Source organism: Aulonocara stuartgranti (assembly GCF_965226115.1).
Source record: "Aulonocara stuartgranti genome assembly, chromosome: 11".
Lineage (NCBI taxonomy): Eukaryota > Metazoa > Chordata > Actinopteri > Cichliformes > Cichlidae > Aulonocara > Aulonocara stuartgranti.
Window position 1 is genome coordinate 10,508,199 of NC_138947.1, and position 17,419 is coordinate 10,525,617.

At 41.4% G+C, this 17,419-nt stretch overlaps 3 protein-coding genes across 6 annotated transcripts in view; all 3 read right to left on the reverse strand.

Moving 5' to 3' along the window:
• The window catches only part of kif13a (kinesin family member 13A), a 38,228-nt gene extending 34,087 nt beyond the window's left edge, over window positions 1–4,141 (reverse strand). For all 4 annotated transcript variants that reach the window (XM_082550897.1, XM_082550896.1, XM_082550898.1 and 1 more), the window contains exons 1-2: window positions 4,035–4,141; window positions 3,718–3,808 (exon numbers count right to left, since the gene is read on the reverse strand). In XM_082550897.1, coding sequence (XP_082407023.1) covers window positions 3,718–3,808; window positions 4,035–4,089 — 146 coding nt within the window. In that variant the 5' untranslated portion in view covers window positions 4,090–4,141. The remainder of the gene's footprint in view (window positions 1–3,717; window positions 3,809–4,034) is intronic.
• A 384-nt stretch (window positions 4,142–4,525) lies between these two features.
• LOC309716843 (E3 ubiquitin-protein ligase NHLRC1-like) lies at window positions 4,526–7,232 on the reverse strand. The gene has a single exon (XM_082550905.1). It carries the CDS (start codon window positions 6,744–6,746, stop codon window positions 5,508–5,510), a length of 1,239 nt encoding a protein of 412 aa, XP_082407031.1. The 5' UTR covers window positions 6,747–7,232; the 3' UTR covers window positions 4,526–5,507.
• A 192-nt stretch (window positions 7,233–7,424) lies between these two features.
• On the reverse strand, window positions 7,425–17,207 carry ptdss1a (phosphatidylserine synthase 1a). Its single transcript, XM_082550903.1, has 13 exons — window positions 16,780–17,207; window positions 16,180–16,271; window positions 15,833–15,877; window positions 15,629–15,753; window positions 15,351–15,509; window positions 14,953–15,104; window positions 14,558–14,699; window positions 11,197–11,309; window positions 11,015–11,080; window positions 10,509–10,608; window positions 10,280–10,348; window positions 9,189–9,255; window positions 7,425–8,986 (listed from the first exon to the last, which is right to left on the reverse strand). The coding sequence occupies exons 1-13, from the start codon at window positions 16,959–16,961 to the stop codon at window positions 8,892–8,894; spliced, it is 1,407 nt and encodes a 468-aa protein (XP_082407029.1). The 5' UTR covers window positions 16,962–17,207; the 3' UTR covers window positions 7,425–8,891.
• Window positions 17,208–17,419: the final 212 nt, after the last annotated feature.

The following is a 17,419-nucleotide window of genomic DNA, read 5'->3' on the forward strand; positions in this document are numbered from 1 at the left end:
CACTGCATCTTGAAACAGTCTATAAGGCAAACAACAATGAAATCAGAAACTGACTTTCACTTTCAGCACTCCTGATGGGAGATGACACAGCAAACATGGAGGCGATCTGGATCCCATTCTGTTTCAGCTTTTTATTCTTCCACCTTCACACCAATGCTGCTTCAACATGTAAACTGCAGCTAATTAAATAACAGAGAAATGAAACTGATTCAGAGTTGAATCTGAGGCCCATCAGGCGGCAAAACACATTACAGAGCATTTCATTATATTAATAAGAATTACATTTAATCCAGTTAAATTATTTATATGGAAGTATTACAGGTGTTGCTTGATTGGATTTTTAATTATTATTAATTGCAAAGACAGTAAGGGTTGCAAAAATCTTCTCGGAACAACATTTTAAAGTTGAGTTCCTTATTTCAAAAAAATGAACATTTAGGAAAAATAGAGAAATCAGGACATTCGGGACCAAATTACTCATCTTTCTGAACATATTTAAAAGAATGTATTTGTTCATGAAATTTCAGAAGCAGCAGCGGGTTTTTTAACTGAAGCTGCACTCCACACCGCACAGATTACATATTCAAGTAAGCAAGATAACACTAGTAAGTGCAGATAAACCCAATTGAGCTCTTGTGACCATCGGAGATAAGAAGAGATTAGACGTGAAATTACAAGCTTGGGGACAGACATTATCAGATAAAGACATGCTTCCACTAATCATCTTGAAATGCAGGACTGCAGAGCTAGAGTGACATGGGGGATGAGAAGCCCCAAAAACTTGCATATTCGACAGGACAAAGACAAATGCCTTCTGAAAAAAAATGACCACATGGAAGACAAAAGGCAGCACCTCCATGTGACATAAAACAGACTCCATTGCGTCTGTCTAAAAAGTGATTGTGGTTAGCTCTTGTCTTTTCCAATAACTGTGCATCTGAACAAGACAAGCAAGAGATTTACATAAAGCAGATTTTCCAACACAACATGACCTTGTATTCAGTTGTTGCACGTTGACGGACATGCTGGGACTTGATAGATGTAATATGGCTCTATTGTGTGAGTCGAAGAGAGTTTTTTTTGGTCATATTGCTCAGGCACTCATCCCCTGTGCAGACAGCAGCCTCAGGTATTTCACTGCCTGTCCACCCCCACCCTGATTGTGACTGACTGTCACATGAAAACTAAACCTTTCCCAGATTCCTGTTTCAAATATGCCATTTGTGCCAGCTTAGCAAGCAGACGAAAGACGAACCTTAGGAAATTTAACCTCTAGCCCTGAAGTCATAGCCCACGTTTCATTTGCAAACCGCTGAGCTTACTCTTCAATTCTCAGGGAAACAGGAGAGTGGGGTGGGAGTCATGAGTGTAGCCATAATGTTCTGTGGTGCAGAGGCTTCAAACGAAATCCTTTCTTTAAATTCTTTACATGAGTCACGTTTTTAGAGGTGTTGTCCAACCTGATAAACTCATTCACTCGATTCCACCTCCCAAAAAGACATCATTTCTGTATTTCATCAGACTGAAGCAATATTAAAAAATTTTAGGCACTGAGCAAAACCACTGAAGCAAAAAGAGTCTCACTGAGATCCAGATGTTGTCATTTTTTTCCATTTATAAATCCTGAATTTCAAAATATGCAGCCAAAGATATAAACAAAATACCTATTAAATTAAGACGTGTCTACATTAAAAATATCTGTTACTGCTTATCCCATTCTAGGGCTGTGCCTCATCATTCCCATGAGAGAGAAAAAGTTCCCAGGATCTTGGTCAGCCATATTTGGTATGCTAATACCCACTCAATCTGACACATTCCCAACACACAGGAACAGGTGTCTTCAAAACAAGGCAAAGTCTTAGCGATCAGGGTATCCTCTTTTGTGGCTCCACAAGCAGCAAAAGGGGAAAATTATATGGTTTGGGAAAACCGTGGCAGCCTAAGCACAGAGACCCAAAACACACACACAGCACTAGTGCTGAAATGTTAACAAGTAATTATATGCCTGGACTGCACTATAGAATAGCGATGAGACATAATAAAACCAAAGCGAGTCAGAGCACAGAAGGTCGTGGCTGATGTGCAGCTAGACAACAAACCATTCCAGGATCTAATAAGGTGAATTCAGGGGAAGCTGAAAACATTTAACTGAGCTTCCATGAAAGGAATCTCTGTATAACTGATACAGCATCTAATCAGATGTGGAAACTCACGCTGGATGAAAATGTGAAATGTGTTTGTGTCTCACCCATCAACATGGCAACTGGGAGGAGTTGAAACATCCTGACTCTGAGACGAATATAATGCACGTATCTGCATCTCGGTTACTGTCGCTCCTCTGACCGCTCGCTCACAGCAGCTTTCTGTTCAGCTCTCCCGTTCCACATGTGTTAGCTGTGAGCGGGATTTGTTTAACTGTCTGGAAAGCAGCCACTGTATGGTAATTTCTGTTGTGATAATTGCCTTAAGTACAGGTTAATGTGCGTGTACCCGAGCTGCTGGGCGAGTGAGCTTAACGCTGTTTGATGCTGACTGCGAGTTACTTGAAAACTTTAACAAGGCTGGGTGCAGGCCACGAGAAAAGCCTTGACTGGAGGCAGTTGCCTCCTATGGCTTCATATTCAGCAGTCACACTGTGGCTCGAAGAGTTGTTTGTTCACTTTAACTAATCAGTAAGGACATTACGCAAATTATAAATATGCTGTGTGTGGGGGGGGGGGGGGGCGCAACAAAGAACCTTGGATTGTGTTCAGACTGAGCATCCTTTTAGCTTTATTTGCGCCTGCTGGTAATCAGGTCAGCTGCAACCATGTGTGACAAGAGAGAAAGCAAAACAAGCGCAAAAAAACCAAAAAAACAGCAGAAAATCCTCCAACCATGATGGGAGGAAATATTACATCTGTGACTATTGCTAACAGGCATGAAATTTATGAGCATACACTCATCGTTGGCCTATATTCTGTGTGGCTTCAGACTTGTCTTCAGTACAGTATGAAATCATGTCAGAACACAGCACAAAGTTTTAATGACCTTCAGAGTGCACAGATAGTGTGAAAGGTTAAAGGATGCTTAGCTTTCTTAGAAGCTTTTCTTTACTCTTAGATAAAATGCGCAGCCCGTTGTGTCTTTAAAAACCATCAGTGTGATCCAACATGTCTTTGAACGCAACATGACAAATTACCTCTGACTTCGGAGATTTACAGTGGCACCCCGAGGCCAGACATTTATCTGCTCAGCCTTGTACATGTCTTCATATCAAAGAGGCTCAACCTCCTCTCGTGGCTTTGAAAACCCCAAATCAGCCATGCAAAATACCAAGGTGGTGTTATTATCCTGAGATGATTACTCTTGGAAAGTTCACATGAATTACATAACATAATATCATATTGCAAGCAGGTGGGTGACAGACACCATGTCCTTTGCTGCAGCAGCAGCAGCAGCGTTGCATTTGCACATATTTTATTTGACTAAATTCTCCTTTGAATTAAAGATAAAGTGTTTATAAGTGCTCTTGCTTTAGTGTATTTTCAGACACTGCTACAGGAGGTCACTGTGTGTACAGTTATTTGCTCATTTTGAATGCTTTTGTCACCAGACATTTCCAAAACACTCATAACTACAGCGAATCTTAAGGCGCCCTAACGCACAATAGTTCTGTAAATAACTTAGTGCACAAATATTCATTTAAACTCTTGACAGTATGTGAGTTTTGTTTACCTGTTCTCTCCTTTTGCATTGGAGGGCGGTGGGTGCAGAACAGTTTGGTTGTCCTCCATGTCCACGACACATTTTGTATTCAGTTCAATTTCTGCAGAGAAAAGTTTGTTTGGAAAGTGAAGCAGAATGCGGGGGTGTGAAGAATAAAATCGGAGTTACTTTGGCCTTCTTTAAACTATTCTCAAGTCTGACTTCAGGCTCACAACTCAAACTGAAAGCAGCAATGGCGAAGAAACCAAAAGTTTATGGTAATGTGGCACGAAGCCAAGGAGACAGAAAAGGAGTCTGCAAGCAGAAATCGTCGTTATAACACTTACCCCTGCGGTTCATGGGCCGAACTCTCACTGCAACTTTTACCTTTGTATCCGACATTTTCGTCCACTTTTCACTCCCACCCTGTCTATTCGCCCAGCTATCAACGCAGAGTCTCCGACAAGAAAGCCCGGCTTTTTGCCAGAAAACAGGGCAAAAGAATCTAGCTAAACAATCCCAAATGAGTCCGATCCTCGATGAGAAGTGATGGGAAAGCGTTCATTTTTGTCTTAGTATCCATCCGGGTTCGCTTCTTGTGCAAATCCAGCACTCAGCTCCAGCCCCAGACAGCATCCCCACCGCCATCTTCCACTGGGAGCACGACTGCTATCCTCTGGCAGACTGGAGAGGCTGTGCCAAAGAGGGGGAAAGGATTTACGCACCCCGCCGGCGCATCGGCGCATTGGGGGAAACCAATGAACGAGAAATGTGAGCGTGTGTGACAAGTTAGTTCACATGCATCAGTGAGCATTGAGAGGCAGTGCGGAGCTAGGAGTCAGCTTTAAACAGTTGTTATCAAATATGATTTTTGGCTACGACTTATTGGCGCTTAGTTCTCTCACACATACACACTGAATTGTTTAATTATTTGCATTTTTGGTAAGCAAGAAAAGGGGTCAAAAAATTTTACAGTTATATAACTTTATTATAAGGTTTAGCAGAATCATTTTTTGACCCACCACCTCACTTCTGTTGACGTAAAGCCTAAAAATAATGTCTGTTTTTCACTCTTATATCCCCAAGCTGCCAAATCTAACCGTTACATTAGCATTTATTCTGGGCTTCTTTGAATTTCTTTTTAAAGTTTAAGTTTTGCCATTTGTCAATCACCTTAAAGTTTTGCATTAAAAAGCTCTTACACACACACACACACACACACACACACACACATACATAATTTGTAACTTCTGTTTTAACACATATGATATAATCTAATTTAAAAAGTCTTCTGTTATACACGGAAAAAATAAACATATAATCTGTAGTTGTGGCATATAACGTTTATACTATCTATGTATGGTCTCACTGTCTGCTGTTAGCAGCTGGACCTTTATTTCTCAGATAGTTTCAATTGGCATAATTTTTCAAAAGCCTTGGATCAGTTCAGAGACTGAGAATCATCACATTGCTATATTACACGTCATTAAATAACACAACATCATTTTCAACAACTGCTACAACATTAACACAATAACAGACATAATTTCATACCTGACGTCCTGCTGAAAATGGTTTCACCATATACAACCTTTTGTTTTATTATTATTTTGACACTTTCAAAGTAACACAATGACATTTTTACACTCTATCTAAAGTAAAACTTGACTTGTAAACTAGTCACAGAAGGCAACTCAAACAACAACAAAAATAAATTAATACAACCTCTCATCACTTCATCCTGTGATAAGCTACATTTCACTTCACTTTATTGAATTTGTCTCACTTGAACAGCTACTTTGGGATTGTTCATACATAAACTATGTCACAGGTCCAGCATCAGATTTGGGAGAATAAATCTTCACTGTATGGTCTCCACTGTCCAGTGTAATGAGAAGGTTGTTCAGTAGCGTTAATCCAACAGGGCGAATAAGATGGTCTCCCACAAGAGGAGTACGGACTGGGCCACTCTGGAGCTTCCCTAAGCTCCAAATCATCCCCTGGTCTGAGTCAATCACAATTAGATCTCCATCTCTGTCGAACGCCACACCTGAGATGCTGAGCCTCACTGTGGACTGCAGGGTCAGGCTAAAAGTGTCTGTCTGGTAAAGGAGGTGGAACTCTTTTGTAAACACCCTGAGCCTTCTGTGTTGGTGTCTCTCCGTTGGATTGGTGACATCAGTTAGATGCTCCGTCACTGCAGTGTTCCCATTCACGCAACAATAGGCCACCGCTTTAGGGCACTGAAGGTCTGAAATGGTTGTTTGATGCTCTAGAACGACGCTGTGACTATAGTCCACCCTCACCTTGGAGAGAGTGCCGGCCTCAACATCAGAGACCAGGATGTGTCCACAACTGTCAGTGTCCACGCCCCAGGGCATCTGGAAGGAATCTTTGATTGTCAACATGTGATTCCCCCTGGATGTGAACACTTTTACAGCTTTATCACCTGCATCAGTCACAACCACGTGACCAGCTGGGGTCACTGCCACGTCCACTGGGTAACAGATGTCCCCACTGGCTGCTCCTTTTCGCCCAAAGCTGTGCAGCTTCTTTCCCTGTAGATTGAACACCACCACTCTCTTTTCTCCATCATGGACCACAACTATTGTTCCTGAGGACCCCAAAACAGCTATTCCAGTTGGGTTGATAAGAGTCCCCCACCCACCAAATGCAGTACGCAGGAGAAGAGTTGTGCACGTCAGAGCTGCGGGAAAGATAAAACCAGCTTTTGCTCTACACGGAGGAGCAGACGGTGAGGGACTTTGAGACAACAGAAGATCCTTTAGGTCACTAAGAACCTGGCAGTGGGAGGTGCTGTCAACACTGCATAACTGTCGACAGAAAGGGCACTCCAGCTTCCTCAGGAGAGGGTGGGACAAAGCTGTGATGCATTCCAGACAGAGTACATGGCCACAGGAAAGGTTCTGCGGTCTGCGCTCCCTTTGCTGACAGCTAAACGTCTCGAAGCAGACTTTGCACTCCAGTAGGTTGATCTGTATCTCTCTGATGATCCCCTCTGGACTGAGGCAGCCACGATGTTGGAGACTCTTAGCCATGACTGAAATATCCTGTTCTTTAAACCCTGTGGGATGGTTCAGTCAGCTGATGCAGGCAGCAGCAAATTCAGGAAACCAAAATAGAATGCCAATTTACGTGGTGAAATAGAGAATCATGGAGAGAGGCATATGAAGCACAATTTTGTGTAAGCACTCGTGCCCTGGGCTTTTAGGCCTCAACTGTCACGTGGTATTTTGCACATAACTAAGGCTCTCTGCTGCCCTCCTTTGGAACAGTCACAGAACCCAAATTGCAGATATCACAGAGTAAATTCAGTGACAAAAAAGCCTGTATATTACTTTTAAAAAAGGAAAGAAAGAAATATGCCTGGCTGGAGTTCAGTGCACAATCTTAAATGTGCAACAGTGTGTCAGCCACAGCTCTGCCACTACTCATGTTTATTTCCAAAGGAACAGCAACCGTACCTTCAAATACATCTTGCCGTAGGTCAGCATGCGGCAGCTATTTCAGTCTGAGTTTCATGCTGTGCAGACGGAGTGAAATCTGATCTATTATGGGCCGTGCTTGAATCAGCCAATCCAGCCCTCCTTTGCTGCAGCGGGACACCCCTCAGGGGTCAAACAATGTCATTTAAAATTTCTCTTGTTAAGTACGCAAACACAGAGGGGCTTCCTGCTAATAGGAATGTGACAGCAAGTAAAAACGACCAAACAAGATTAAGAGGAAATGAAAACACTTTTAATACATTTCACAGTGGAAAAGAACAGCACAGGTCGTTTTCAGCAGAATTGTTTTTGGCAAATGACATCTAAATCCACAGACGAGGTCCTATTTAGTGTCTACTGTATGTAGCACGGGAGCCAGGTCTGTTCCAGAGAGGTCAGTGTCTGGATTGTCAAGGATTATGAGGGATAGTATATCTGTACTGAGATGATACTGACACATGAAATGGAAATATAACCTTCAAATAAAATACTCAAGGCCAGAAGAATCAAAGACACACACAAAAAAAATCAGTCTTAATAGAAACTGAAAGAAGATAGGAGTTAAAAAAACAAAACAAACATGCAAACAGGCACAAGGGGTGAATTAAAATGTTACCACGACAGTGAAAAAGGTTCACATAACAATACTGGCATCTTGCTGTGTGGTGAATACAAAGACTCTTGTAACGGTTTCCTACTACAACACTTGTTTTGATTGGAGTCAGCCATGCAAATGCAATATACGCAACAAGGTCAATCCAGATACAGACAGAAAAACTGACAATACATGCAGTAATTTGAATAATTATCTTCTCTTATTAGTAAAAAAAAAAAAGAAGAAAAGAAAAGAAAAGAAAAGAAAAAAAATTAGCAGCCACAGGAGGACAAGGAGAGTAAAATCACTCAAGGTCACAATGATTCACAAAATACTCGAACATTACTTAATGTACAGTATTTTCAATAAACTTTCTGCAAAGTGCTTAAACTGTGTGCTTTGCTTCATTACAGGCCAAACGCAGACCCAAGCCGGTGATCCTACCACGCTAAAGCTGTCTGGTATTGAACTCCTGCCCACATTCAAGTTAAAAAACATAAAATAGTGAACATCTATGATGTAAATAGATAATCAGTGACAGACATTTATATAAAAATGCTTTAGCTTCTTTTGTGCTATAAACATAGACGCTCCACTAAGTGATAAATTCTACATAATGGCTTTTAACATTGAAATGGGTTTGATACCAGAGTTGATATAAACCAGTTAATTGTACATTAGCCTTTAATGATACTGCTTCATAGGATAACTGAATTATAGCTCACTAGCTACAATGATCATGCAATTATATTTAGAAATGGCAGTTTTTGTTGCCACACCTTTCTCTCACACACTCGCACAAAATAAAATTCTCCCACTCTTTCATCCAAAAAGCAAACACAAAAAAAAAAGTGATCAGTGGTTTAGGAGCTTTTATGACTACAGCACACACCAACGTGTGTATCTCTGTAGTCTGAGCCACTGTGCACTCCTAATAACACTGCATGGACCTGTTTTTCCACTTCTGCTGTCTGCACTCCATCTACTGTAGGTGGGTGGCTTTCTAGGCTTCGGTTACATCAGGAAGTGGTCGTAGCTTTACCCTCTTCTCCATCTGTAATCTTTCACACTTTGGGTTACCCAACAGCCTCCGCCTCCAACTCCTACTGGCTGTCGAGGCCGTTGATGGATTTGGTCTTTCCTGAGTCCTTCTTTCTCTGTCTGGCTTTGGGGCTGTCACCGTCTACATCAGTTTCTCCTGAAACATGAAGCTCACATATTTCAAATGAACCCATAAAGAGATGTAACTGCACTGTGTTTCTTCTCACACATGTATGAGTATGCATATGTAAAGCACTATAATAAACACTAGAGGTCACCCATTTACAAGACAGCAACTGAATACTGGTATGCATTTTTTAATGTGGTGTGCTGGATGAATTACAGTGAAGTCAGTGTACCTTTAAATCCCTCATACACATGGTCAGCAAACTCTGCGAAATTACTGTCTTCACATTCTGAGAGGCTCTGAGGGGAGAAAAGGTTTAAGACACATGACACACACATACCTGTAACTGGACAGAGACCATACTGTACATGCATCACGGCTAACTGACTCCGTACAGCTTTCTCTGTAAACAACCCGATAACAACCCCTACAAGGAAAACCTTGAATGTTAATATTTACTAATGATCTTTGATGATTATTTAGCTACAGAGCATTAAGCATGGTTGGCTTCACCCAGGACATTTGGCCTTTTGCCATTCAGGCACAGATGTCAGTTTGTTGTAGCTTTATTTAGACGTAACAAGAGTTTACAGAAAGGCACTGAAGTGTGATGCCTGATGCTATTGCACTGATCTATATGTGAGTAAAGTTTTTTATATTGTTAATGATTGTGGGTGTGGGGTATGGCCAACCAAACCGTGTATTTGTTAGAAAGGCTGAGAATAAAGAAACAAGTTGGGATTGAAATTAACTCCAATTTGCACGTTTTAAGTGCTTTTATGGACATTTACATTGTTTTTCCTAATTCCGATCATTCCTGTCCTCAACAGATCTGAAAAACTTCAGACTCCTGGCAACCACAGGTCACTAAGGAAACTATATTTTCTGTGAGACCGGTTGGCAAGGTGTTGCTAGTGGTCGCTGGTTGAAAATGGTCATATACGGTGCTGCACCGATAGCCTCTTAACACTTACTAGCTATCAGCTGAGCAGGGATACTTTTACTTTGAAAGTGTGACACCTTCAGAGTAAAAGTTGTCTCATTTGAAATGTTTTGGTTGCAGTGGTAAAGCACAGCTTTCACTTTGAGGGGGATTGTTCTCAGTTTCTTGTTGTACTGCTCTTCAAGTTTCACTACTGCTCTGTGAATAGTTCGTCTTGGTAAGTTTTTGGTGCAGGGACTACACTAGTTTCCAGAGGCTGCCAGGGGATTGTCGACTGGTCTGTAGGCCTGTGTGACTAAGGCCTTAAATTCTTTGTAAATGCTTCAAGGTCTAAAGCAGTTAAATGGAAAAACTCATGAAAGCTAAAGCAATAAACATACCTTTTCCCTTGGACCATATGTTTCTGCGTACCATACCATTCCATACAGACACAGGAATGTAATGAAGGCCTAAAAACAGAATGAAGGGAACAGAAACTGTAAAATGATTCATGGAAAATGTGTAAAAAATTACTTGCAGCATTCATCATATGTTAGAATATTCATATTAAAAAACAAAAATATATGTATAAAATAAATTATACGCATTTCAGTGCACGATAGACCTTACCAAACACAACAGCCAGAGGATCACATAGAGGATCTGTGTTTTTGAGAACAAGTCCTGCCCAAACTTAATGCATGCCAAAGCCTCCAGAAAGGCTATTGCCCTGTGAATGAGAGGGAGGGGGCAAAACAAACACATAGTTCAGTATTTTAACTCACTGGTAGCAAAAAGAAGAGAAATCCAAACCTAAAAATAACATCCAAATCAAACATGTCAGTTTTGGGCTTTTATCTGAGAGCAGTGCTTGGGTCACTGACCTACACATTTGAACTTTTTTGGATAAAAATATTCCTGATGTAGGTCAGCTGTTTGACAGCTTAGTCCTTGAGTGAGGCAGTGAAATGCCTGCATGAATACCACTGTTCATAATCTCTGGTAGCTCAGGTAACATCTCCTCCTTGAGCTGCTGTCACTGCTCATGGCTATGTGTACACAGCACTACATGTTCATAGGAATACAAGATGTTAAGCAGGCTTATTATTAACAAGCTTTAAAATCAGGTTACTTACCCAAATACCCAACACTGGGTCCCAACTCTCTTGCACTGTGTGTCTGTTAGGTATGCATAATACTGCCTAAAGGAAAAAACAAAGCAAATTTTTAGCAAATTTCACTGGAACTTCTAGTCTGTGTCTCTGTTTCCTTTTACCCACCTGCCACATAATGAGGGTAAATGCATGAAATGATATACCTTACTGTTGGAGCTGTGATGATACCGATGAACAGGATTCGACACCAGCTAAGAGCATGGCTTGCAGGAAAGACGAAAATGTGCTTAAGGAAGAATGTGTTCAACTCAGTAAGCTGTGAAAAAAATGATAAAAAGAACTATAGTTAAAAACAAAAGCAAGTATAGCATTGTTTACAATTATTCAGACAGTAGGACATTTCTATTCATTTTACCATACTGAAACTTTAAACTTAAACTCACAAAACTCTTTAATATACTCTAGCCGGCCACTTTGTTGGGTACACCTGTTGCACTTGTGCATAACTCAAGTATTTAATCAACCACCCGCTGAAGTTAGATGGAACCTTAAAGCAGATGTGCTACCTCAGCAGAAGACCACACCGGGTGACACTCCTAACAGCTAAAAATAGGAAACTGAGGCTACAATTTGCATAAGTTCATCAATCTTGAAAAACAGAAGTTTGGAAAAACATTGCCTGGTCTGATGAAACATGATTTCTGACACCAAAGCATGGATCCAATCTCTCTTATATAAACAGCTCAGGTTGCTGGTGATGTAATGGTGTTGGGAATATTGACACAAGATAACTCACCATGTAGCACACCTCAGATAAACTTCACAAACTGGTTTCTTGAACTCGAAAATGAGTTCACTCATTCACTCACTGTAGGGCTGTGCAATATGACCAAAATCTCATATCCCGATATAAGAATTCTATCGTCCCGATAACGATATTAATCACAAAAATTTAACATTTTCTGTAAATTCTGTGAATCTCGGGCAGCTCGACTTGCGTGAAGTGTTTCCAGCTGTGCGTCCTTTACCCGGAGTCGAGTGTTTTAACCGATGCATGAAACTATACATTTTTAGACATAAGTTGTAAAGGCCGCCGTTTTCTTTGTATTTATTACACGGCGTGCTGCGGGGAAAAGGCTGTTCTAACGTTTGAGTCTAAGGTTTATTTTTTAGCACCTGGCGGCTCTTTTTTAATTCTCATCCGTAAATAATCTGCTCTTTCACGTGATTCAGTTTATTTTGAAAAGTCTCAACAGGATCTTGAGCTTTATTGTGAAAGGTGTATGTGGAACATAAACAAGCGGACATGCGAAGGTGTTACCGTTGCTGTTGCTAACGACAACGCATAAAAACAGGCGCTTGTCCGTCTGTAGTGTGGTTATATTACATATAAGAGAAAGAGAGAACTTTAAGAAATTAATATAGCCACTACAGTGACCATCAGAACGATGAAAAAATATTGCCGTAAACAGTTTATTTTGCGACACCACGAAACAAACGATAGCGTAAAATGAAACGATAGACGTTTTTATATCGTCATCTGATATATATCGTTATATCGAACAGCCCTAACTCACTGTGTACTCAAATGGCCTCCACTGCCACCAGATCTCAATCCAAGAGAGCGCCTTTGGGATGTGCTTAATGTAAGATTCACATAATGAATGTGCAGCTGATAAATCTGCATCAACTGTGTGAGGCTGTCATGTTGATATGGACCTAAATCTCAGGTGGGAGAATATTTATAACAATTGCACTGCTTACTCATTTCAGAAAACTGTAACATTTACTGAACTAATTTTGGGTTGAATTAAGGACACCATAAAAAAATTCTCTCCCAATGCAAGTCACACTTAAGAGTTTGGCAACAGTCACAGCAGTGCATTTAGAGGGCGCCTTTGTAAAAGCCCGCATTGGCAGATAATGAGGCGGAGGACCCGCAGCAATGTTTTTTCACTCATTTGGCCAGGAGCCTGTGTGGTTGAATTTAGTGAAGAGCAGCTCAACTGTCACCATGTGGAATACAGCTGTGCCATGCGCAAGCTCTTCAACTAATTCTAAAAGACTGCTAATTACTATTTAAGGCCTCAAGAGAGTTCTCAACTGGCTGAGAGAGAGAAAGTGGAGGATGGTGCCGTTTCATCACCAAACACAAAAAGTGGAGGAACACCAGCCTTTAGCTTTCATCACCCTGGCAGCCTGTGGCTAGAAAATTTGGCAGCTGTACTCGACTTTCCAGTGGAGAGCAATGAAGCTAACTTAAATTCTCCATCGTTTTCTCAGTTTATTTTGAAAAGTCTCAACAGGATCTTGAGCTTTATTGTGAAAGGTGTATGTGGAACATAAACAAGCGGACATGCGAAGGTGTTACCGTTGCTGTTGCTAACGACAACGCATAAAAACAGGCGCTTGTCCGTCTGTAGTGTGGTTATATTACATATAAGAGAAAGAGAGAACTTTAAGAAATTAATATAGCCACTACAGTGACCATCAGAACGATGAAAAAATATTGCCGTAAACAGTTTATTTTGCGACACCACGAAACAAACAATAGCGTAAAATGAAACGATAGACGTTTTTATATCATGATCCGATATATATCGTTATATCGAACAGCCCTAACTCACTGTGTACTCAAATGGCCTCCACTGCCACCAGATCTCAATCCAAGAGAGCGCCTTTGGGATGTGCTTAATGTAAGATTCACATAATGAATGTGCAGCTGATAAATCTGCATCAACTGTGTGAGGCTGTCATGTTGATATGGACCTAAATCTCAGGTGGGAGAATATTTATAACAATTGCACTGCTTACTCATTTCAGAAAACTGTAACATTTACTGAACTAATTTTGGGTTGAATTAAGGACACCATAAAAAAATTCTCTCCCAATGCAAGTCACACTTAAGAGTTTGGCAACAGTCACAGCAGTGCATTTAGAGGGCGCCTTTGTAAAAGCCCGCATTGGCAGATAATGAGGCGGAGGACCCGCAGCAATGTTTTTTCACTCATTTGGCCAGGAGCCTGTGTGGTTGAATTTAGTGAAGAGCAGCTCAACTGTCACCATGTGGAATACAGCTGTGCCATGCGCAAGCTCTTCAACTAATTCTAAAAGACTGCTAATTACTATTTAAGGCCTCAAGAGAGTTCTCAACTGGCTGAGAGAGAGAGAAAGTGGAGGATGGTGCCGTTTCATCACCAAACACAAAAAGTGGAGGAACACCAGCCTTTAGCTTTCATCACCCTGGCAGCCTGTGGCTAGAAAATTTGGCAGCTGTACTCGACTTTCCAGTGGAGAGCAATGAAGCTAACTTAAATTCTCCATCGTTTTCTCATTTTCATAAAATGCTCCCAAGTAGTTCAGCCTGTCTCATTCTCATGGGATAAGCTTTTAACATGCAGCCAGCAGGACACTTGAGCATTATGTGGGTACATGTGGGATAGGTTTTAGATTGCAGCCAATCAGATTAGCCAGGACTTAGACGGCAGAGCATACAGGATGATCTCTGACTAGTCATCACTAAGTCACCATGAGACGACAAAAGCAGATTTCTCACGGACCCACCTGCCAAATGATCATGAACAGGTAAACGCCCGTCACTCGCTGCAGAGAAGACTTTGGGTCAAGCCAGCGTACATAGGTCCAGCTTGCAGGGGTGAACTGCAACACGGCTCGTTTGATCTTCCCTGTGGTGGTGTGGATGTCCCTGGATGGAAAGCATAGAAGGAGGGTTTCAAAGGCATGCAGATAGATTTTCAGTAAGTATTATGTTAATGTTAGCAGACAAAGCTACATGAAAGCAATACCATCACATGAATCTTTCAAACCAATCCCCCTTGATAAAGATGTGGGGTTACTTTCAAAACAATTTATGAATCTTATCTACAATATAACTTAGTGCAAAAGAGGATAAAAGTTTAGACATAGCTGTAAACACATCCCACAACATAAACTCATACTTAATACTGGCCCAGTGGTAGGTTCTCATCTCCAAAAAGCGGCAGACAGTCATGCCAAGCCAGATTCCCCCTCCATTACACAGCAGAATATCGAGAATGACTTGGTCCCACCAGCATTCAGCAAAGTTAGGCAGCAGGTGCATGAAGAATAGCTATGGACACAGAAAAAGAACATTTAACAGAATAGTGTACACAATACATGCACGTAGCCTGCAATATTTTGAAGGAATATGTAAAATCAAACGCCACAATTCTCCACAGGATAAACCACTGACATCCCCAGCTTAGATGACCTGAAAACTTCACCGTTATCAAGAGAAACAAAGAAAGAAAGGCCAGCGGGCAGAGAGAAAGTGACAGCTTGCGATGGCAACCTTATCTGCTGTGTGCATCTCTACCTCAGTAAGTTCCCACGTAATACTGATGGTCCAGCACAATCCATAACTTCGAATGAGAAGTGCCTTCATACCCCATCCCCAGAAATGGCTGAATGCAAAAATGTCAAAATGGCTCAGGATTCTCTCCCAGGTGATGACATGGCAGTTCACAGCGTATTCCTGCAAGCAGAAGTGCATGCAGCCTCATTAAAATGATTAATAATCCCTCGGATAGTGCCGCAAGTAGAGCATGTAAATCAACAGGAAAATGATTTTTGCTGCAAGCCTCCATCGCTCACCATTATGTCTGCCTCTCTTTTGGCATAGCGCAGGTTTGGATCTAGCCAATACATCAACTGCTTCACCTGCTGCCAGTTGAGGAAAATGATGAAAACCAGGAACAGGAAGTAGAGAACACTCAGACCTTGGCAACAGAAGGACACAATGTTAGTAGAGGAAAACCAAAGATCTGAATAAAGATAGATTGTGTGAAAAATACTCACCAAAGACTATTCGCCATATCGCTGGGTGTGGCCTGGTGAATGGACCTAAAGAGAGGTATATTAAGACGCTGCATGAAAGACATGTAGTAACAAAGTTCTCTTGACTTCTCAGATAGGGTAGAAAATAGCCATGTGGGTAGCAGTTCATTTTATTTCACTAATGGTAAGGTCTTTACTGAAGTTCCTCTTTCTTTCTAGCTACAGATCTTCTTGTGAGAAGCAGGGTGTTATTTACAGTTCTATAAAACACAAGTGTGTGTGAAGCTCCTTCTAAGCCACTGTAATTAAGGTCCTTTATGCAAACACACTTGACTGAGCTTCACAGAAATAATATTGTGCTGTCTTACCATTAGGAAATGCCAAAACACTGATGACAAGGAAGAAGGAGATGACCAGAATGACCCCCACCCAAAGATTATTGTCAGGGTTTCCATCATCTCTGCAGACAGGGAGGGGAAACAGAAAATTGAAATCTCAGCGACAGTCAGTTAACCTCAGTATCACTGCTTATATTAAGTTAAAAGGCACATTTTTACAAGTATGGTTAACATCCTACTTAAAACTAAAGTGATGTGGATGCTCTTTAAAATTGCTTTAAGCTTCTAAACAGCTGATAAAGAGATCCTATAAAGCAAAAAAAATACTTTAAATCTAACATTATGAGTCATGCCCTTGCTAGTTACACTGTTGTAGCTAATGCCAACACAGGAAACAGAGTCCCCTATTTGGTGCCATTGTATAACTAATGGATTATTGCTATCTGACGAGGTTAAAGTCTAATTACCTCACAGATTAAGAATGTGACCCATTCCCAATTACTGTAAGTGCGCAAAGATAACGCTATAGTTAGCTAGCCTCCTAGTGTACCTGGCGCTCTCTGAGCATCACTGTTCCTGCTAGCACAGCTAAGCTAACCCATTAGCGAGCGCTAGCTGTGAGCGACTCACCTTGTGAACGCGAAGTACATCAAACTGAGCACGGTGCATGTCAGCAGCGTTATCGTGTGCGGCTTGTAGAAAAACTCGATTGTGATATCTTCGACCTGCTGCTCGTTTATCATTCGGAAATGCATCCTGTAATTCACATCATCCTTGCTTAAGGTATGGGATCCGCTATACACGGCCGCCATAGCTGGACGCAGCCAGGCAGGAGAGCAGCAGCAGCAGCAGCAGCTCCTCACGGCAGCATGAGAAAGTGAGCCACCTCGACCAGTGAAAAATACCAGGAAAAACACCAGACACAGTGGAAATGGTTACATTACTAACGGTACAGCAAGCAAAGCAAGCGGCAGAATTAGAGATGAGGAAAGACTGTTAAGAGTCAAACTGTTCACTTCTGATGTTGATTGGTTTGCGTGCTTGCTGGGAGTGTCTCGAGGCGGAAGAGTTCACGTGCTCGTGTGCTGATTGTTTTTAGCATGGCTTCCAGGCAGGGACTTTATGGCATGAGTGACTGCGCACGTTCTTGACTTCAAAAATCTCTCAGTTAATTATGTGACTACACAAAAACGCCTTAATAAAGCAATGCATAGGTTTTGGTGTCTTGCACAAATTACAGGCGGACATCCGTTTGCATGTAAAATGAACG